General features: G+C 35.1%; 1 protein-coding gene across 6 annotated transcripts in view; it reads left to right on the forward strand.

The window, feature by feature from the left end:
• Positions 1-22,179, forward strand: part of TBC1D15 (TBC1 domain family member 15) — an 82,478-nt gene that overhangs the window by 54,891 nt on the left and 5,408 nt on the right. For 5 of the 6 annotated variants that reach the window (XM_009181208.3, XM_009181210.3, XM_003906781.5 and 2 more), the window contains 7 exons: positions 1,004-1,132; positions 1,730-1,833; positions 2,900-2,994; positions 12,108-12,224; positions 17,109-17,209; positions 20,957-21,056; positions 21,717-21,814. In XM_009181208.3, coding sequence (XP_009179472.1) covers positions 1,004-1,132; positions 1,730-1,833; positions 2,900-2,994; positions 12,108-12,224; positions 17,109-17,209; positions 20,957-21,056; positions 21,717-21,814 — 744 coding nt within the window. The remainder of the gene's footprint in view (positions 1-1,003; positions 1,133-1,729; positions 1,834-2,899; positions 2,995-12,107; positions 12,225-17,108; positions 17,210-20,956; positions 21,057-21,716; positions 21,815-22,179) is intronic. The other variant, XM_009181211.3, reaches the window with a different exon arrangement.

The raw sequence follows: 22,179 nt of genomic DNA on the forward strand, positions 1-22,179 counted from the left end.
TAGAAATAGAAACTTAATTTTGGTGATATCTGCCTCTTTCCATAATCTGTTCTTACAACTTTTTGCTGGTATATCTGACAATGAGTGCTTGTCCTGCCACTAAATTCTTCATTTGTTCTCTATCTTATACTCTTTCTTGATTAATGTTGGATCTCTCTTCTTTGATTACATTTTGATAATAAAGAAATTTGTTTCATTGAGTGCATAGTAGAGTGAAGAGCGAACCTTTCCTATAGCCTCTTAGTTCTGTTCCTTACTTGCATGTTTTCTCATAGGCATCAGAGACAGCTAGTCAGGACACTACTTTTAGGGCTTTTATTCTCATGTAATGCTTCCTTTTTCAAGTAAGATGGGTTTTGGCCCGAATTATGGCAGATCTTTATATGTGCTCAGCAAGACTTAAATTTGCTACAATTCTAGGCTTGTACATAGTTAGAAAACTATACATATCTAAATTTTAGTGCTTAATTAAAGGGTTTATCGTGCAAATAGTATTTTAAAATTATCAACATCTGTTAATTGAATAAAACACTATAGAAAATGCCAAGTGAAGCTAGTGGGTCATGAATCAATTCTGAGAAATACGAACTTTAGAAGAAAAGCTAATTTTAGAATATGATTAATGGAATAATTATATATTCTTTCTTTTTAAATAATATAGCATATCATTTGGTTTGAAGGTTTCTTATAGAATTTACATGTCGAATGTTCTATATGTATGTAATTGAACCCAAAATAGTAAAGAACTTTATTTTAATAAATATTTTTAGTCTGTGGGGTTTCCTGTTTCTGAACTTATAACCCAGCTTGTTGTATGTTTAGTAGAAGGGAAACATATGTAATGCCAACTATTATAGTTAAACTAAACATGGGAAAATGAGGGATGATCTTAGAAGTATTAGAAGTCATGTCTGAAAAATAGTATTTTAAATTTAGTTTCTATATGCCTTTATTTCATTTCACTGGTTAAATATGTACTTGTTATTGCTTATCTTATTTTTAGATTGATTTGGGGGAACGACCTGTTGTTCAAAGGAAAGAGCCAGTATCACTGGAAGAATGGACTAAGAACATTGATTCTGAAGGAAGAATTTTAAATGTAGATAGTATGAAGCAGATGATATTTAGAGGGGTAATTTAAACACTCTAATATGGCTTGTCTTACAAACTCCTAGTATTCAGTATTATAAACTCCTAGTTATTATTATTGTTTTGGTGGGTTTTGTTGTTGTGTTGGTGGTGGTTGTTTTTTGGCAGGGGAAGTGGGGAGGAATGAACTCCGTTATTTCTTGATGAATGATGCCTTAAAATTCCTGGATTGAGTGGGACAGAGTGAGGTGCTTATGATGTTCCTGGGGGTTGGGTAGAGGGATACCCTTAACTCTGGGGGAGGATATTCTTCCGTATTTGAAGTTCTGTAGGTTTTGTGAAGGAGGCCTGCATTCCAGTGGCATTTGCCTTATTCTTTAAGATTGGGCTTAGACTCACCAGTCCCACTGTCTGTCTGCTGTAGGCTGCTGTATTCTGTGTACTGTTTAAACTTTCTGGCAGCTACTTAGATCTGCTGGATCTAGAAGTAAAAAACAAGATGATATTCACTGAATTGAACTATTTACATATATAAAACTACCTCTTAAAGATTAGTTTTCGTTTTTATATGCAAGTTTTGTGAACTTAACAGTATTGCATTCTTTTTCATTCATGTGTTTAATATGCATGCTTTCTTCAGGGACTTAGTCATGCATTGAGAAAGCAAGCTTGGAAATTTCTTCTGGGTTATTTTCCCTGGGACAGTACCAAGGAGGAAAGAACCCAATTACAAAAGCAAAAAACGTAAGTAATGGTCTTTTGTACATTCATTCAAAGAGATTCGAGTAACCCACCCATACAAATTAGTATAGGGTTTCTAGATGAGGATTTGGAATAGACTAGGGAATGGGAAAACAACTTAATTTTTATTGTTTTAACTCAAAAATTATGAGCATTCTAATTATTTTAAATCAGAAACACTTATTAGAAGCACCTCATTGCATTTATTTTTGTGAATATGTAAAAAGAAGGTAAACATACTCTATTTCCCTTATATAAGCCTCGTACAAGCATTTTGCATACTTGAAAGATAACTATGTAGACATACACTTAAAAACATCTCTCATTCGTCTTGATTCATTTTTACAATTCATTATGAAATTATAAAATTGGCTCATAAGAAATATATTTGCTATTTAGATTAATTACCTTTAAGTTACTTTTCTGATACTCTCATAATGGATCCTTCATTCTTTTTGGAAGAGTATTTCTATTTTAAGTTATTTCTAAGACTTGAAACACAGACCAACTTTCCAGGTGCAACTTCTTGTTCTCAGTTGTCAGTCTAGGCTTTGAGTTAAAGCTATTTTCAGTCATTATGTTCATATTTAAGTTATCTGACAGTCTTCTCTTTTCAGCATGTTTACCAGTTCTTCTAAAACATTTTTACATTAACTAGTTTCTGCAATAAACTGCTTGGAAATGGAACTATAATGTTACTTAAAAAAAAAATCACTTAGATTTGTATTTACAATTATTTAGAAACTTTAGTGGTTAAGATATTTCATTATTAGAATACTTTAGAGATGATTTTAAGGATTAGATAAATGTTTTTGTAAAAGAATACCTAAAGTTTTTCTAGTAGTGGAACAAAGTTTATCACATAAACTTTGTGATATGTATAGGGTATTTTTTCTTTTGTTTTCACTTACTTGTCTTAACTTTAAACGTTTCACTGTTGTTTTTATGAACTTACATTCCGTTAGCGTCATAAATGCTTTGATATACTGTTTATAGAAAAACCCAGTTAAACAGTGTTAAAAATAAAGTTTTCAAATAGCTTTCTTTGGTGTCAAATTGTTTTCTATAGTGATGAATACTTCAGAATGAAACTGCAGTGGAAATCTGTCAGCCAGGAACAAGAGAAAAGAAATTCAAGGTTAAGAGATTATAGAAGTCTTATCGGTAATTTTTTTCTTAACAACTTTGGAAATGCAAGAGGGGATTACATTGAAATCTTGATGAGATTAAAGAAGTGAAGATACACGCTAACAGTGCTAGGGCTCAAAAGAGAAATCAGAATAGAAAAGTACATTGCAGTGTGTGTTTAATGTTCTTTGTTGTTCCTCTTCCAATAGGCATATTAATTCAGTAAGTGTATTTATAAGTGTTGATATATTTAATTTTCAGTTCCAAAGTATGAATTTCTAAAAAAGATTATTTACCTGTATTTGCTTGTTGAATTAATTTCATTTTTTAAAAACTTTATTTTCTTTTTTATTATGAAAGTGTTTATTGTAGAAAATTTAGTAACTGTAGATGAGCAAAAAGAGGTAAATATAAATTATTTTTGTTTCTGTCACCCAGAGATAATTATGGTTAATAGGTATTGGTTTATATCCCTTCAGAACTTCTTTAAATATACATATATTTCATTTTTAAAATTAAATGACTCCAGATATAAAGTTTAGTTAGTATTTGAAAATAGAATATTTACCTGGGGATAACTGTTCTCTAAAACATAGAGATGCTTGATAGAATTTTATCATAAAAGCATTAGCTGCAATTCATAATCTCCATTTACGAATGAGAAACTGAAGCATGGAGAACATAAATGACTTGTCCAAGGTCACATGGTTTAAATAAGTGCAGAGCCCAGTTTAAGGTTCTTATTACATTGTCTGTGTAATTTTAGGATAGCATTGGATAGTACTGGAACTTAGTTTTGAAATTCCTTTATGGTATCTGGATTTGTATATCTGTGGTTTCATAAAGAACGATAGAGGGATTTGTTACTGTTGTTAACGCCCTCTCATGAAAGAAAGAATTTTTAAAATTTTATTTAGAAAGCCCAACATAACAAGCTGATTTGGTACCGTTTGTGGACATAAAAACAACATCTTTTTGGCAGTGATACTTTTGATCCAAAAAGAATTTATTTTTCTGAAATGTAAATTATACCAGAATAAACTTTGTCCTTTCTCTGATTAAGGCAAAAGGTTGGGAGTCCTGAGTTTTGGAGTTATCTAAAGTTTCTAACTGAAGCTTCTTGCTGTTTTCAGTTTCAATAGGAAAAACAATAATGGATTCTGGTGTTTTACTCCTGCTTGAGCGTAAAGTATTTGAACTGGAAGGGAAGTTAGAGGTCAACTAAACTTGTATTTTAAGCCTCTTCTTTCTGCGTGCCATATCCTCTTCCCTTTATATCAAGCATCAGTGTTGATGTCTCTGATATTCTCAACCTTTCATGTCCTGTTCTCATCCTTTCCAGGAGACTGGTAGAAAAATTTAGATATTTAAAGTCCCCATAATGTAATTTGAATTGAGACATACTTTAGCCTACTTTGTTCATTTTTAGCAGATAAAATTGAAGCCCAGAAAGGTTAGTCAGTTGTCTTAAGCCATCTATCTGGTTAGTTTTATAGCTCAGACTCATTCATACTCAGATCTAATTTTTAAGTGGCCTTTCAGCTATACCATGCTTTCTGCCAGTAGAAGTGTATAAATAAGTTAGTTTTAAAGCATTCTTTTTCTATAATGCTTTTTCCCAAAAGTATTTTGAGAATGATTATCAAAAGCTTTTTAGGTAGTATAAATTTACTTTTATTAAAAACAAAACTACGCAGTAAGCTTTAGGTCTTGCATACATGCCAATAAGCTGGATTTTACTTTAAGTGTGATGAGAATCTATTGGAGCATTTTAAGGAAGAGTATTTTATTTACATTTTAAAATCATTTTTACTGCTTTGTGGAAATTCAATCAAAGTAAGAGTAGGAATAGGGAGACCAGTTAGTAGAAAGCAGAAGTCCAGGCAAGAAAATAGTAATAGAGAAGGTAAAAAGTAGGTGAGACCGGCCATGGTGGCTCCCACCTGTAATCCCAGTATTTGGGAGGCTGAGGAGGGAGGATCACTTGAGCCTGGGGGGTTGAGGCCACAGTGTGTTGTGATTGTGCCACTACACTCCAGCCTGGGTGACAGAGTGAGACCCCTTCTCAAAAAAAAAAAAAAGGTAAATTCAAGTTATATTTTGGTGTTAGAGTTGGTAAGACTTTCTGATGTATTAAATATGGGGTGTGAAGGGGAAAGAGAAATAAAAAATAGGACTCAGTTTCTGACTAGAAAACAGGCAGTTAGTGATACCCCTTACGGAGATGAGGAGAAATGCGGTATGGTGAAATTGAATTAAGTGTTAAAGTATATATACCTTAAGGTGAAAAATACAAATGGAATGTCAAATAACTAGTTGAATAGTCTGGACTAGTCTGGTAGGAGATAGAAATTTGGGTATTATCAGTATAAATATCCATGGAAACAGATGTGCCACCTAGTGGAAAAAGAGACAGTTAAGAAAGCTCAGGAATCCCTGTTTTTAAAGCAGTGGTTTCTAACCTTGGCAACACATTAACTCATTTATGTCTAGTTTTCCATTATTGGAACACTGAGTTTGTGGGAGTTATTTCTATCCTACTGCTCAAGGTCATCTCCAAGGTCTGATTTTTCACACACAGAAATTCGCAACCTCTGGCATAAATGGGTTAAAATCACCAAAGGATCTTTCTGAAAACCAAATTGATTATTTCAAGCATTCATACACTTATTCATTCTTTCAATAATTATTACTTAGTGCCTATTATGTACTAGGCTGTCCTCTAGGCATTGGGGATTCATCAGTGCACAAAACAGGCAAAATTCTTGCCCTAAAGGAGTTTTCATTCTTGTGGAAGAACAGACAGTAAACAAGTTAAGTAAGTGACATATGTGGTATGTTAGTGATACATGCCAAATAGAAAAATAAGGCAAGGAAGAGGGTTAGGATGTTTGTGTGCCATGTTGGCCATTTTAACTTGGGCAAGCAGAGACAGCTTTTAGTTGGAAAGTGATATTTGAATAGAAACTTGAAAAATAGAGGGGGTTCTCTCATGACTCCTGTTCAGTATAGTATTGGAAGCCCTAGCCAGAGCAATCAGGCAAGAGATAGAAATAATGGGCATCCAGATGGGAAGAGAGGAAGAGCAACTGCTTGATGTAAAGGGAAGAGGATATGACATATGGATATTGCTAGGGTTTTTGTCTTTCAAGAGACAGATTCTTGCTTGTCACCCAGCCTGGAGTGCAGTGGCACAATCATAATTCACTGCAGCTCGGGCTCAAAGGATACTCCAGCCTCAGCCTCCCAAGTAGCTGGGGCTATATGCATGCACCACCACACCTGGCTAATTTTTAAAGTTTTTTGTACACATGGGGTCTCACTATGTTTCCCAGGCTGGTCTCCAACTCCTGGCCTCAAGCAATTCTCCCATCTCAGTGTTATAAAGTATTGGGATTATAGACATGAGCCACTGTGCCCAGCCAATATTGCTGTTTTTTTGTTTTTGTTTCTGTCTAAGATGGGAAAAACTGTGAGAGAAGAAAGTTTGGAAGACAATATTTAGAATTCAGTTTTAGATTTTAATTTTGAGATGCCTATTGAATGTCCGTAAGTTAATATGTTGAGTTGAATGTGGATATATAGGGCAGGAATTCATGGGACTGGAGATAAATTTAGGGGTCATCAACATAGATAGTATGAGATTACATAAAACGATGAATTATGAAACTAGATTACTTCAACAAACTAGGCATCAAAGAAAGGTACAAACCTCAAAATATTAAGAGCCATCTATCACAGACCCACAGCCAACATCATACTGAACAGGTAAAAGCTGGAAGCATTGCCCTTGAGAACCAGAACAAGACAAGGATACCCACTCTGACACTCCTATTCAGCATGGTATAGAATCAGGCAAGAGAAAGAAAGAAAAGGCATCCAGATAGGAAGAGAGGAAGTCACCCTCTCTTCACAGGCAATCTGGCACTATACCTAGAAAACCCCATAGTCTCTGCCCAAAGGCTCCTAGATCTGATAAACAACTTCAGCAAAGTTTCAGTTTACAAAATCGATGTACAAAAATCAGTAGCGTTGGTATACACCAACAACGTCCAAGCCAAGAGCCCAATGAAGGATGTGATCCCATTCACAGTAGGCACAAAAAGAATAAAATACCTAGAAATACAGCTAACCAGGGAGGTGAAAGAACTCTGTAATGAGAATTACAAAACACTGCTGAGAGGAATCAGAGATAACACAAACAAATAGAAAAACATTTCATACCATGGATTGAAAGAATACTGTTTAAAATGGCCGTACTGCTCAAGGCTATTTATAGATTCAGTGCTATTCCTATCAAACTACCAATGACATTTTTCACAGAATTAGAAAAAAAATTCTTATGCAACCAAAAACGAGCCCAAATAGCCAAAGCAATCTTAATGCAAAATGAAGAAAGTTGGAGGCCATACTACCTGACTTCAAAGTATACTGCAAGGCTATAGTAACTAAAATGGCATAGTTCTGGGACAAAAACCAGACACATAAAGCAACAAAACATGTTAGAGAACCCAGAAATAAAGCCATATACCTACAGCCATCTGATCTTTGACAAAGCTGACAAAAACAAGCCACAGGGAAATGACTCCCTATTCAATAAATGTTGCTGGGCTGACTGGCTAGCTATATGCAGAGGAATTAAACTGGACCCCTACCTTTCGCCATATACAAAAATCAGTTAAGATGGATTGAATACTTAAATGTAAAACCTGAAACTATAAAGACCCTAGAAGAAAATCTAGGCAATACCATTGAGGATATCGACCGAGGCAAAGACTTGATGAAGACTGCGAAAGCAATTACAACCAAAACAGAAATTGACAAGTGGGACCTAATTAAACTAAAGAGCTTCTGTACAGCAAAAGAAACTATCAATCAACAGAGTAAATGGCCTACAGAATGGGAGAAAACATTTGCAAAGTATGCATCTTTCAAAGGTCTAATACCCAGAATCTGTAAGGAACTCAAATCAACAAGCAGAAACAACCCCATTAAAAAATGGGCAAAGGACATGAGCAGACTTTCTTTTTTTTTTTTTTTTTTTTTTTGAGACAAAGAGTCTCCCTCTGTCGCCCAGGCTGGAGTGCAGCAGTGCAATCTCTGCTCACTGCAACCTCTGCCTCCCGGGTTCAAGCAGTTCTCTGCCTCAGCCTCCCCAGTAGCTGGGATTACAGGCGGCCGCCACAATGGTGGGCTAATTTTAGAATTTTTTTTAGTAGAGACAGGGTTTTACCATCTTGGCCAGGCTGATCTTGAACTCCTGGCCTCGTGATCCACCCGCTTTGGGCTCCCAACGTGCTGGGATTACAGGCGTGAGCCACCGTGCCTGGCTGCAGACACGTCTTAAAAGAAGATGTACACACAGCCAACTAGCATATGGAAAAATGCTCAATATTACTAGTTATTGCAGCATACAATTCAAAACCACAATGAGATACCATCTCCTGGTAGTCATAATGACTGTTACTAAAAAGTCAAAAAATAACAGATGCTGGCAAGGTTGTAGAGAAAAGGGAACGCTAATACACTGCTGGTGGGAATGTAAATTAGTTCAGCCACTGTGGAAAGCAGTCTAGACATTTCCCAAAGAACTTAAAATAGAACTACCGTTCGACCCAGCAATCCCATTACTGGATATATGTCCAAAGGGATACAAATCATTATATCACAAAGGTAAATGCACGTGTATGTTCATAGCAGCACTATTTGACAATACCGAAGGCATGAAATCAGCCTAGATGCCCATCAGTGGTGGACTGGATAAAGAAAATGTACATATACAGCATAGAATGCTATGCAGCCATAATAAAGAGATCCTAGCCTTTGCAGCAATATACGTGGAACTGGAGGCCATAATCCTAAGTGAATTAATGCAGAAAACCAAATACCACATGTTCTCAGTACAAGTAGGAGGGAAACATTAAGTACACGTGGACACAAAAAAGGAAACAGTAGACACTGGGGCTGTTTGAGAGTGAAGGGTGGTAGGAGGGTGAGGATTGAAAAACTACCTGTTGGGTGTTATGCTCATTACCTGGGTGGCAAAGCTGTCTGTACACCAAACCCCCATGACACACTGGTTACCTGTGTAACAAACTTGCACATGTACCCCTTGAACCTAAAATAAAACTTGGAAGGAAAAAAAAATAGATTAAATTGCCAAGGGAGTAGTACAGTTATAAAAATAAAAGCCCAAGAACTGAGCCCTGGGGCACTTTAATTTATAAGTAGGAAAAATTAGAAGATAGCAGAAGAGACTAAGTAAAGAGCCACAGAGAAACTGGCTATCTATTTCATAGATAGATAGAAAACATGAAAGTTTGATGTCCTAAAAGACAAGTGAAGAAAGTATTTCAAGAAAGGGTAATTGGGATGCCAAGTAAGATTATTTAAATTGACTATTGCATAGAGGAATAAGGAGATCACTGGAGATTTTGATTAAAGAAGAATTTTGATGGATTGGTGCATGTGATAACCTGATTAGAGTGAATTGAAGAGAAATGGAAGACAACTTGGAGACAATACATACAGCTCTTTCAAGGAGTTTTGCTGAAAACAGATGTAGTTTCAGAAAGTGAGCTAGCAGTTAGAGGGAAAAGTAGGATTAAGAAAGGTTTTAATGATGTTGAAAGAAATAATATAAAGTTGAATACTATGGGAATGGTCCAGTAGAAAGGAAAAACTGGTAAAGCTGAAGAGGGAGGTAATTACTAGAGTAACTAGATAAGAATTACTAGAGTCCTTGGGTAGTCAATAGGGGATGGTTCTCATGCACAAGTAGAGGGGTTGGTCTTTGCCACAGAATTAATGAAACTCATTTATAGTGTTAGGAGAGCGGGGAGACTGTATCAGTTCAAACACGGTTGTGTGGTTAGAATAGTGGGAACCTGTGGAAATTCTGTAAATAGTGTCATTTTCTCAGAAATAGGAAGCAGGGTCCTTATCTGAGTTAGGATGTGGGAGAAGATGGAGGCTTGAAGAGAAAGGAAGTATAAAATAATTTTATGAATAGGGAGTGAATGGACAAGGGAAATAGAGCAGGATTGCCAGACAGCATTCAGGATCCACTTGATGTTAGTGATGGTGAATATAAAATGGGGTCAGTTAATGTGGTTGTGTTTTTCTTCAGCCTTTTTTTTTAAGCTACATCACATTAGATGGAGAGTTAGGGTTAATAAGAGCTTTTTGTTTTTAACTGAAGTACTCCTTTTCAGAAATGGAATTTCTAGAAATAATTATAAAATAGCATTTTTATATATTACTTTTTATCCCTTTTCTGATTTTCACCTGGCTTGTCACTATTAAATATTTATACAAGAAGAAATACTGGTAGTTCATGAGAATACAAACAACTTTTTTTTACTATGTTTAAAAAACATATTAAGGCAGATACTCTGTACTGGCATTGTGGTAATATAAATTATGCTTGAGTTAATAAAAATTATGAACTTTATCAACTGTGAAATGAGACAGAAGCAGTTTCATTTTTTTTTTTTTTTTTTTGAGGCAGGGTCTCGCTGTGTCGCCCAGGCTGGAGTACAGTGGTGCCATCTCAGCTTCCTGCAGCCTCAACTTCCTGGGCTCAGGTGATTCTCCCACCTCAGCCTTCTGAGTAGCTGGTACCACAGGCAAGCGTCACCATGCCTGGGTAATTTTTGTATTTTTTGTAGAGACAGGGTTTTGCCATGTTGCCCAGGCTGTTCTTGAATTCCTGGGCTTAAGCAGTCCTCCTGTTTTGGCCTCCCAAAGTGCTGGGATTATAGCCATGAGCCACTGTACCTGGCCCATTTTGACATTTTAAATTGTAATTTTACATAAATAGCATGAATTTTTTTGGTATTACTTTTGCTTATTTGAGAACTGTATCCACAATTCTGTGGGTATTTGCTTGCTTTTTAAAAATCAAATGTAGTACATTTTAACAGAAAGCTAAAATATTTGAATAATTTTTTAAATGCCGTTACAGAATCTAATTTAAGCTCACATCATATCCTGTTGTTAGATTCCACTCTATTGTATCTCCTTATCTTTTTTTTATTATTACTATTTTTGAGACAGTATCACTCTGTGGCCCGTGCTGGAGTGCAGTGGTGCGATCTTGGCTCACTGCAGCCTCCGCCTCCTGGGTTCAAGCCATTCTCGTGCCGCAGCCTTCTGAGTAGCTGAGATTACAGGTGCACGCCAGCATGCCTGGCTAATTTTTGTATTTTTGGTAGACAGGGTTTTGCCATATTGGCCAGTCTGATCTTGAACTCCTCACCTCAGGTGATCCACCTGTCTCGGCATCCCAAAGTGCTGGGATTACAGGCGTGAGCCACCACACCTGACTTCCTCATCTCTTTGTAAAGAGTTTTGAGAAAGTTTTCAGATTACTCAGTTTAATTGGGGGGAGACAGTTATCACTTTTAAACAATTGATTCTACAGCAGTTTGTTTAAGTTACTTCTTCTTAATTTACTGAGAGATTCAAGTTTGGAGAATTCCTTGTAAAGTCTCTCACATCATGATGCACTTAGGCATCAGTGTTTGTGAATTGAATTGTCAGTACAACTTTGGACACACTCATGATGATGTTTCCAAATCTGTTTCTCATGAAGTCATTTCCAACTTTAATGATAATCTAAATTGTGTAGATAGGAAAATAAGGAAATAATTTGTCCTAAAGATGATTGAGACATGACAAAGAATTTGATGATACTTATAATAAATGCAGTAATTGTGAATGAAACAAATCTCTTTGATTATGCTTGATTAGGTGGTAGCTTTTTAAAATTAGTTTTCAAGTACTAGTATCTGTGACATGCATTAATGACTGGCATTTTTGTTGGTAATGCAGATTATTACTTAGTGTTGCTTTTAATTCATTGAAAATGTTTTCCACTATGCAGTTGAAAGGTTTCTATGTTTAGATAAACATTGAAAAATATTTTAAAATCTGCCTGTGAGGAGGAGGACTGATTCTTGAAAAAATTCTGAAATGTTACTTTATTGCATATTTGAAATAGAATTTGATGAATTTTTTCTTCATTAAATAAAGCTTGGTGAGTGAAATTAATAGCAAGAAAAATGACTCTGTACTTGTAAGATGTGAGCTTTATAAGAGTCTGTTTTTTGGAAGCTTTTCAAATATGTGATGATTTTCCTCTTCAGAAAAAGATGTTAACAGAACAGATCGAACAAACAAGTTTTATGAAGGCCAAGATAATCCAGGGTTGATTTTGCTTCATGACATTTTGATGACCTATTGTATGTATGATTTTGATTTAGGTAAGTTCTCCTCTAAAGTCCTAATTTTAAAAGATGTAAATATATTTACTTTAGAATTTACATTTTTAATCCAGTTAGACATGGCTAATAGCTTCATAGGCCTAGTTTTAAGAGAATTTGTTCTCCAGGGGACTGGAAACTTACAAGGCTATGGTTCTTAACCAAGGAGCCCTGGGTTGCTGCAGCAGACTAACTGGAGCACCATGGGATATTTAAAATTTTTAAGGGAATTACAGAGACATCTATAGGACACCACTCTAACTACTAGCTGAAATAGCTAAAGGTTTTAACATTAAATCATTACATTCTTTTTGATGAAGTTATGTCTTTGCAAAGCTGGGTTTTTGGCCTTGCTGTGATAAGTAACTACTATGTAAAAATAAATGATAAAAATAAATGAGGATGGTGATAGCCAGTTGAATTTCAAGGTTTGAGAAGTATTGTAGTGCTCAGTAGGTGGTAAGCTCATGGGACATGAATACTTACTCAATTGTTTTGACCTAATAGCTTAATAAATGGAGTTGTTATTTCTTTGAGACTTAGGAGTGCCTTGGGAAAAATTGCCGAGTTACTAAGGATGATAACCATGAACTGAGAAAGTTTGCAAACCATTGTTTGATACGCTTTTCCCATTGCAAAGAAAAATACTGATTGGATATCTTAGATAAGCAGTGTAAAAATTTTGTAGGGCATATAGAACTTACTCTTTTTTTGGTAAATCTCTTTACCAGAAATTTGTTGTAAGAACTGATGCCGGGGCCGAGTGCGGAGGCTCATGCCTGTAATCCCAGCACTTTGGGAGGTCAAGGCAGATGGATCACCTGAGGTCAGGAGTTCAAGACCAGCCTGGCCAACATGGTGAAACCCTGTCTCTACCAAAAATACAAAAGTTAACTGGGCTGGGTGGCACACGCCTGTAATTCCAGCTACTCGGGAGGCTGCGTCAGGAGAATTGCTTGAACCTGGGAGGTGGAGGTTGCAGTGAGACGAGATTGCACTGCATTGCACTCCAGCCTGGGTGACAGAGTGAGACTCTGTTTCATGAAAAAAAAAAAAAGAGAACTGATGGTGGAATTAGAAGTGTGAAATTACCTGGGGAAGGGACGCTAAGGGGTAGAAAACTTAAGGAACCATTATTTTAAGGGGCAAGAGAACTTAAGATGTTTATTTAAAGGACCAACAGCTTGTCTAACCATCAACCTTTGAATAAGTATAAATACTAGAAATGTTTGAGTTACCTGCTATGTGAGTGGCTTCTAGCTAAAGGATAGTGGAAATAGATGTTTTCTAGATTAGTAACGTTTGAGACATCCTTTAGAGAAGGTGGTTGGATACTTAGCACATTAAAACCAAATGAACCTTGAATTACGGGCACATTTTCTTCACTGTTATTTCTGTGTAAATTTCTCTTGGTTTCCTATATGTAAGTTAGGGGAAGATATACTCTCCGTTTTGATCTTGAGGTATCAGCCTTTTTGGTGACAGTAAGTCAAAAGTTGCAGTTTTCTTTAAAATGTAAAATGTAGTCAGTCCTGTCTATGACACCTATAATGAGCTTCAAGTTGAATTGTTGCAAGAATATTAGTAGAGTGCTTTTCAGGTTACAGAGTGCTTTCATACTTGATTTGATTTTTCATTCTCATAGCAGCCTTTTGAAAAAGGGGGGAAATAATTCTCACTTTATGAATAAGGTTATTTTGATTTAGAGTGTGACTTATGGTCACACAAGTAAATAATTGGTCTGGGAGTAGAGACCCAGGTCTTTATTGCAGGCTGGGATTCTTACCTCTACACCTTCAGCACTTCAACCCCTTGCCGTTTATTTTAGTTTCAGTTACCACTGTAGGGAATAGGACCATTCTCCTTCGGAACAGAAGTTATTGCTCCATTCTCTCAGATGGTAATTTTGAGATACGAATTCATACGTATTCTGTAGCAGGAGTTCCTGAATGCTTAATTTTCTCAGGGCATTGTCCCAAACCAGCTAACTGGATAACTTACCCTCTCGATTTGTTTATACTCATGTCGCATTCTTTCTATATAGACATTTCAGTTACCTGAAACATAGTCAAGCTTCCTGCAGATAACTGCAGGAAGCCAAGATAACTTATGTGAAGCCAAGATACTTTTTATAAAAGCAATAGACAACATTTCTTACTCTTTACTCATAGCAGAGCAACCTGGAATGTAAATTTACTCTGTCTTGTAGGTGATTTCTTATATGGAGTTTGGCTTCTTAACCCATAGGTGAGGTATAGGTGTATTTGCATCGAACACAGTCTCAGTAGGGAGGAATGAGACAAAAATTACCAAAAGTAGACAAAAGAACTTAAGGAAGTGTGACTTTGAGTTAGTGAGTGCAGATACTACAGAAAGTTTCTGTGGGTGGTATCATTACTGGATATGTAATGATGGTACTGAATAATCAATGAAAGGTTAGAGTGTAATGTTTTTTAAGAATGATTTCTGATCCTCAAGATTTTTGTTCTTTAATTTGATACTCTAAAGGATAAGCTTCAGTAACCTGGAAAATTGAACTATATGTAGTTTAAATTTTCCTTTTTGGTGTAAGCAAGTGTACACTAGGATGATAAGATGTTCATTTCTCACCTCCCTCCCACCCCCTTCCTGCAGTGAAACAAATTTGCTATGGAAGTGATTTTAGGCAAGTACTTTAGAAATTGTACTGGTGCTGATTAAGATGTGCATCATTCAGCAGTAGTGAGGAATCTGAGTATCACTAAATGCCAATTTAAACATCTTTAATCTTTCTTTAATTAAAAGGAATTTGTACATTAATTCCACCCCCCATAACCCATGAGATACCCCAAAGAACATCATGTATAAAATAAAATAGATTAAAGGCAACCAGAACATGAAGATTAATTTGACAACTTGCTTCAGCTAAGACTTAACAGAAGAAATATGGTAGTGATTCCATATGGAAACTGAAGACTTAAAGGATTAAATTGGCTTCTAAGGAATTTTTATTCATTATAACTTAATAATAAAGCACTTTTTTAAGAGAGGAAAGGTGCTTTGTAAATCTTTTGAATAGCACACTTTGAAATATTTCTGATGTAGATCGTACACAGTCAGACTCAGTACTCTTGCACTTTGTTGAATTCAGATTAGATTTCCTTCATACTTTAATTGGTTTAACCTTTATTATTTGTCATTGATTTCACTATGTCAGGTAGGAAAGTTCTGATGATAACAATTTAGTCTTCCATCTATCTTGTTCTTTTTTAAAAAGTGTACATTATTTTAGAAACCATCTGTATAAATTCGTAGAAATGATTACATGTAGATGTCTTGTCGTATGTCACTTTTGTCTAGTTTTTTTCTCTAAATGTCTTGGTAACTTCATTGTCTGGTACTGTAATAATTGGATGCCCTCCATGAGAACCCAGGTGCCCTTTTATCCTAAAGTGAGTAGAGCTGTATTTTCCCATAGGGTACAGTGTAGACAGAGTGAGGCTAATAGGACTGTGGAAAGATGTGGCGGTAGATGATTGGACAGAGGCTCACAGCAAATTGAGCTGAAACTTCATTTGCAAGGAGATTCTGAGGTGGTCTGAGTGCCTCTGTCTGTTGTATGTTTGATCTGAGTTTTCTCAAGAGATTTAGTTTACCTGCCTTCTGAGATCATTTTTTAAAGTTTTCTTCCAAAACAGAGTAATGTATAGTTATGTATCATTTATATGATAGCAGAACTATTCCCTCCCTCTTTTATTAAATATTTACTTTTACATGGCTTCAGTGCAGATAGATTTTGTTGAATATAAATGTAAGCTATTGATCTGCAAATGAAAGACTATTTTCCAGACTTCCCAAGCTACCAATAAAGACATTTCTACGTGATTTTAATAAATACACAGAAGTTACCAAAGTTGAATGATAATGTTTAAGTAAAAAGGCTTAGTATAAGTTCATGTCCCTTCATTGGTTCAAGAACCTCTTAAGTCTGAAAATTTTTCAACTCTTGAAAATTGTAAAACAAGGATAATTGAGGGTTTTACAAGAGGAAGTGAAAAAACAAGAAGTTTGACATGTTCAGGTGAAAAAGTAAAACTAACACTTTTTCTTATTTTTAAGCGAGGGATCTGACTCCTTAATTTCCTAGTTTTTCTTTTAATCGAGGGCTCTATTACTGTCACTGTTGAGAAATTATAATAACATCAAGAGATATGTAGGTAAGTGGTCACTTCAGGTACAAAATATTGATTGGATTAAGCCCAGTTGCTGACATTGGTTGGGTGTAGAGAGTAACAAAGAAAGAAGGACATAGATATGACTATTTAAAAGAGGCTCTTAATTTTGTAACTCCTGTTGTGTGAATCTAAAGGTCTGATTGTTAAAGCAGTTGAACCCAAAGTTCTTATTTTATGTGGCTTGCTCATCATAGTTTGGCATTGCTAACCACTCTGGGCTTGGAACTTTCTGCTTGATTTTTGCAACATTCTTCTCCCTTCATTTTTTTCTTTGCTTCTCTGACTGGTCTTTCTTAAACCTGTCTTTGAGTGTATACTCTTACATTTGACGTTCCTCTTGATTATCTCTTCACTCCTCTTCTGTCTCATGATGCTCTTGCACATTATTTTTAAAATATTACCCACTCTTGATAGTGTATCTGCACTGAGACACATACTAGAAGCTATATATTGCTTGACATCTCAATCTAAAACAACTCATCTTTCTTACTCATGACTAGAGTTCCTCCTCCTCATTTATGTTCTTTTCTTGGTGAATATCAATGTCTACCAATTTCTGAATGCAAATGAGAAAGATACAATTTTAAGCGAAGTGGTGGTGATATGCACAGCTTTCAGAAGGATACATAAAACTTGGGTTTTTAGAGACTCTTTTTTCTTTTCTTTTTAGGATATGTTCAGGGAATGAGTGACTTACTTTCCCCTCTTTTATATGTGATGGAAAATGAAGTAGATGCCTTTTGGTGCTTTGCCTCTTACATGGACCAAATGGTAAGAACAGGGATTCCTTCCATTAAACTGATTTTGAAAATTTTAGTTGTATAATTTTATAGTGTAAGGTTGATTTTTATGTTTAGCCAACTATGATGGAACTTAAAATAATTACCTCATGCCTTTTGTTACTTTTTCTTTTTAGTAGCCTTTCAAGGTCTTAGAAATACTGGTGGTGTTTTTAATACAGGAAATAGTTTGTGTCTGTAGTATAGGAATAATCAGGATTTAATATCAGTAAATGCTTATGTTCTACTAAAGAGCCATGCGTCATTATAGAATATTGATAAAATAGATGAATTCAATTTTGTGGAATAGTTGAACTTTAATATTATCTGTTTCAGAGATAAATCTTAGTCATGCCAAGTAATATCCTTACCTTTTGTGAGGACTTTGAATTTTATCATTATAGCAACTGATTTTTCTCCAGATATGTTTGAACTATTTGTAACTCTGACACTTTCTTAGGAATTCATTGTTATTTTCCCAGAAGTATATGATTATTAGAGTTGAACTGTCTATATATACATGTTAGTACAAAGAACATTTTATCTATTATCATTGTTAAATCTTTGAGACAGAGTTCTAGGATAATAGTGCAGAGAATATTGACAGGGAAATAAAATAGAAAAGTCTCTCAAGCAATCTATTAGGAAAAAAAAAAAAGCAGAAGGGGTGAGACTAAATAAAGGCATATGAAGTTCAAAGACCTGACTACATAGGTTGCTGTGTTTCTTCAAAATAAGACTAACATACTGGATGCTGGGCCTTTATGTTGGACATTGATAATGGCTTGCTTGCAAGGGGATAAACATTTTGAATCTAACCATCTGAAATATTTTCCTGTAATACAGGGTTTAACTCAGAGTTTTTGGGATACAAATGTGAAATTTGGAAGTGGTACCCTTCTCTTTTTTTCTTTACTTGTATTCTTCCCTTTTGCTTGCCTATTTTTCTTTCTCCTTCAGATTTTCCCTGCTTGTGCCCATTTCCTCAAGTCTCTTGTCCATAGATTCAACTTGTTCTCACTTCTTTCAGTTTTTTTCTAAATGTATACTTGGTAAGATTTGATAGTTTTAAAATGTTCTTTTACTGTTAAATTCATAAATATTCAAATTGGTTTTTTGCCATAAATTATTATTTTTTGATTATTTGGAAGGATTATCAGTGCAGTAATTTGGTAATGTCATTGTTTGTCGTCCTTCCTTTTTTGATTGATTGATTTGTCTACCTTCTTAGTTCCATTTATTCCCAAGTGCTCTAGAAACCTGAGGCATTTATTATAAAGGTCTATATAGCTGATACCAATTACATAAAAACTGTTGTGTGCCTTCCTTGTGTTTTTGTTGTTTATTCTCTTTTCACCAGAGTTAGTATGTTCCTTGATAAAAGGGATTATATCTTTGTTTCACTGGTAGCATACCAGAATTTTCCTAATGCCTGACATGAGGTTGTTCAACAGATTTTTGTAGAACAAACACGTGAATCTTTCCCCAGTGATTAGTTTAAATTGCTATAGTAGATATTCTAAAAAATATAAAAATAAAGCTAAGATGAACATACTGTAATTAGGATTGTGCAATAAGTTTTCAATAAAACTAAGCCAATATTGGCATGTAAATATATATTGACATATAATGCCACATACATACATGCATACACGTGTGTATATAGATCTCATGTAAAGACTGCCTTCTGAACATGTGTAATAAACACTTTATAGTCTGTCATTTTTTGTGTATGAAGGTTCAGTTTCTTTGTTCTATCATTTTCACAGTAAATGCTCTCGTGTTTGCCTTTTCCATTAAGGATGTTCTGTGGATTTTTCTAGTCTTTATTCTGAAAAGTTATCTTCTTAGTATATTGTCTGCTAACATCTTTTCTTTCATAATGTTTCAATAATGAGAGGGCAATATGTGGCAATCAAAATAACCTGTATGATTTTTTTTTCACTGCATTGCCTTTGTTTGATGTCCCTAAATCTGTGCTGCTGTTTCTTGATTCTTTGTTTTTGTTTTATAGCTTTACTTCATGTAAGTTTGTACTACTTTTGTGGTGGCTGAACCTAATGTCCATAAATTTACTTTTATTGATGTTTACTTACATCTAATGTAGGTCTAAGCATAGACTTTGTCTGTTATTATGGAAATACAAAGTACAAGTGATCTGATGAACTTTGTTATATTCATCATCCATTTTGCCATATAGTTTTAGTTCCTTTCTCCTCTCCATCTCACCCTCCCCTGCCCCATACAGAGACACTTATTTACAGACACATTTGAAGCCCTTTGTATATCCATTGTTGATCCCACTCTCCCTTCTCCAGGAGTAACCACTTTTTCAAATATGGTGTCTGTCATTGTGGATATGCTTCTTTTTTACAGCAGAGTGGGTAGCAAATGGCTATGCCATGTTAGTTTTCCCAAATCAGCTCTAGTCTTTGGCTGTGTCACAGTAAGAATGATCCTGTTAATCAGAGTTGATTCTGCCCCTTCTCTATAGGTCTCTCTGGTAAATGTGGAGGAACTATATCCTAAAGCCTTGAGTTAGTCTGTTAATAAACGGTTTTCAAAATTATTAAAGAGAAACAGCTTTTTGAGAATTAATAGACTTAATTTTTTTTTAAACTAAAGAATGAATTGTTTCTAATGTGATAGTTGTATTAAAGCACTATTGCACTGTAAAAGTGAAAAAGTAAGTGTGAAGGAGGAAATGTTTTTCTAAGGCTTTCACTAGGTTAGGGTTAGGTTACCCCAGAGGGATTGGGATTGGGATTGAGTTAAAGAGATCCAAATCATTTAAGAAGCCTTTCAGAGCGTCTGTTTTGGTGCCTTCTGGCCCCTTGACTCAGGTGTTGGTGGGGAGTCTACTCAACTGTGAAGATTGCTTAAAGCGTATGAACCCCAGCAGTTCTCAAACTTTGTGACCTCAGGGCCCCTTCACACTCTCCCATATTATTGAAGAACTGAAAGAGTTTTTGTTTATGTGGATTCTATCTGTTGATGTTTATGTGAAAAATTAATACTGAGAAACTTGTATTCATTTATTAATTCATTAACAACACATTCTACCTTAACATAGATTACATTTTTTAATGAAAAGTAACTTTTCCTAATGAAAAATTTACTGACACAGAGATTGTTTTAAATTTTTCATTTTTAAAAATGTCTGGTTTAATAGAAGACAGCTGAATTTTCACATTTGCTTCTGTGTTCAGTCTGTATCATGCATCATACAGCCTTTGCACTTGTGAAAGAATTTAAGTACAAAATCCAGATAATATTTTAATATTGTTGGTTTTGACTTTACGGATTCTCCAGTGTCAGCAAACCTAAGAAGTAATTCTTTAAAATGAAATACATATTAACCCTAAAATTAATTTTATTACATGTAATTTGAAGGAATATTTAACAGTGGAAAGAATTTATGTGTTTCTTTCACCAAGTCTTTTATGCTGTGTAAGAAATAAATAGTCAGTCAGCAGTTGCTGTGTCTACATTTTTCTTTATCTAAGTCAAATGAATAGAGGAAAAAATAATCCTTAGTTTTGAGAGCAAGGATTCTTTCTCTTTACTTTCCCTTTTAGTGTTGCATTAGTTTTTTGGTTAGTTACACATTTTTTAAGATAACCAGTGTGGTATAAGTTCAACATTTGTCCTTGGACATCATGTTTTAGTTATCAGTCATTATGTACTATAAAATATTTATGAAATATTACTTGTATAATAAAACTACTTCCTTTTAAAGCATCAGAATTTTGAAGAACAAATGCAAGGCATGAAGACCCAGCTAATTCAGCTGAGTACCTTACTTCGATTGTTAGACAGTGGATTTTGCAGTTACTTAGGTAAGTTTAGTGAATCAGAACTATACCCAGCAAATTGTAGAGTAATGCATAGAAAAAAATGTAAAGAACTCTTTAAAGAAGCCAGGTGCAGTGGCTCATGCCTATAATCCCAGCACTTTGGAAGCCACGGAGGGAGGATTACTTGCACCCAGGAGTTTGAGACTAGCCTGACTAGCACAGTGAGACCCCATCTCTATAAGGAAAAAAAAAAAAATGCCGGCTGTGGTGATGCATGCCTGTAGTCCCAGCCACTCAGGAGGCTGAGGTGAGAGAATTACCTGAGCCCAGGAGATTGAGGCTACAGTGAACTGTGATCACTCCATGCACTCCAACCTGGATGACATAGCAAGACCGTGTCTCAATAAAAAAGAACTTAAAGACATATATAGTCTACTGCACTTTCTTCGGTCCATAAAAGTGTGGGACCAAACTCTCATTGTATAATTCTGCCTTAAACTTGATTCATAAAATGTATTATTTGTTAGTTTTTAAAAACAAGTCAGCCTTCAAGTTTGAAATGATTCCTTAACGTAGAAGACAAATGTATAGGGCTTGAATTGCCTAAGATGCATAGGAAAATTAGAGAAAAGTAACTGTATTCTGACGTAATTAGCATGAGAATAAGTCGTATATGTGTATGTGTTTTTTTCTTCTGCATAGAATCTCAGGACTCCGGATACCTTTATTTTTGCTTCAGATGGCTTTTAATCAGATTCAAAAGGGAATTTAGTTTTCTAGATATTCTTCGATTATGGGAGGTAAGTCCTTAAATTATTATGCAAATGTGATATTTATTATGAAAAGAAACAATTTATTCTGTAGAGTATAAATGGATTATGATAGCCTTACTGAAATATCTAAGGCAAGTATGTTCCAGAATTCTGATGAACTGGTAGCCTCTTCTTAAAAATTAGTCTCATACTGAATATTTGGTCATTTGGAACTTCATTCTTCAAATTACAGTCTCTGTGAGATTTGGGGCCAAGAGGTATCCCAGAACAAGTTCTCTAGACCATTTATTTGCTGCCTTTGTTCTTCCTTTGAGACACTTGACTTTATGTGAGGCTTTGCCACATCTGTTATAGAGGATTTTCTTATGTTTTTGGTGTACTCCTTTTATTCC

The sequence above is a fragment of the Papio anubis genome, chromosome 9 (genome assembly GCF_008728515.1).
Source record: "Papio anubis isolate 15944 chromosome 9, Panubis1.0, whole genome shotgun sequence".
Taxonomy (NCBI): Eukaryota; Metazoa; Chordata; class Mammalia; order Primates; family Cercopithecidae; genus Papio; species Papio anubis.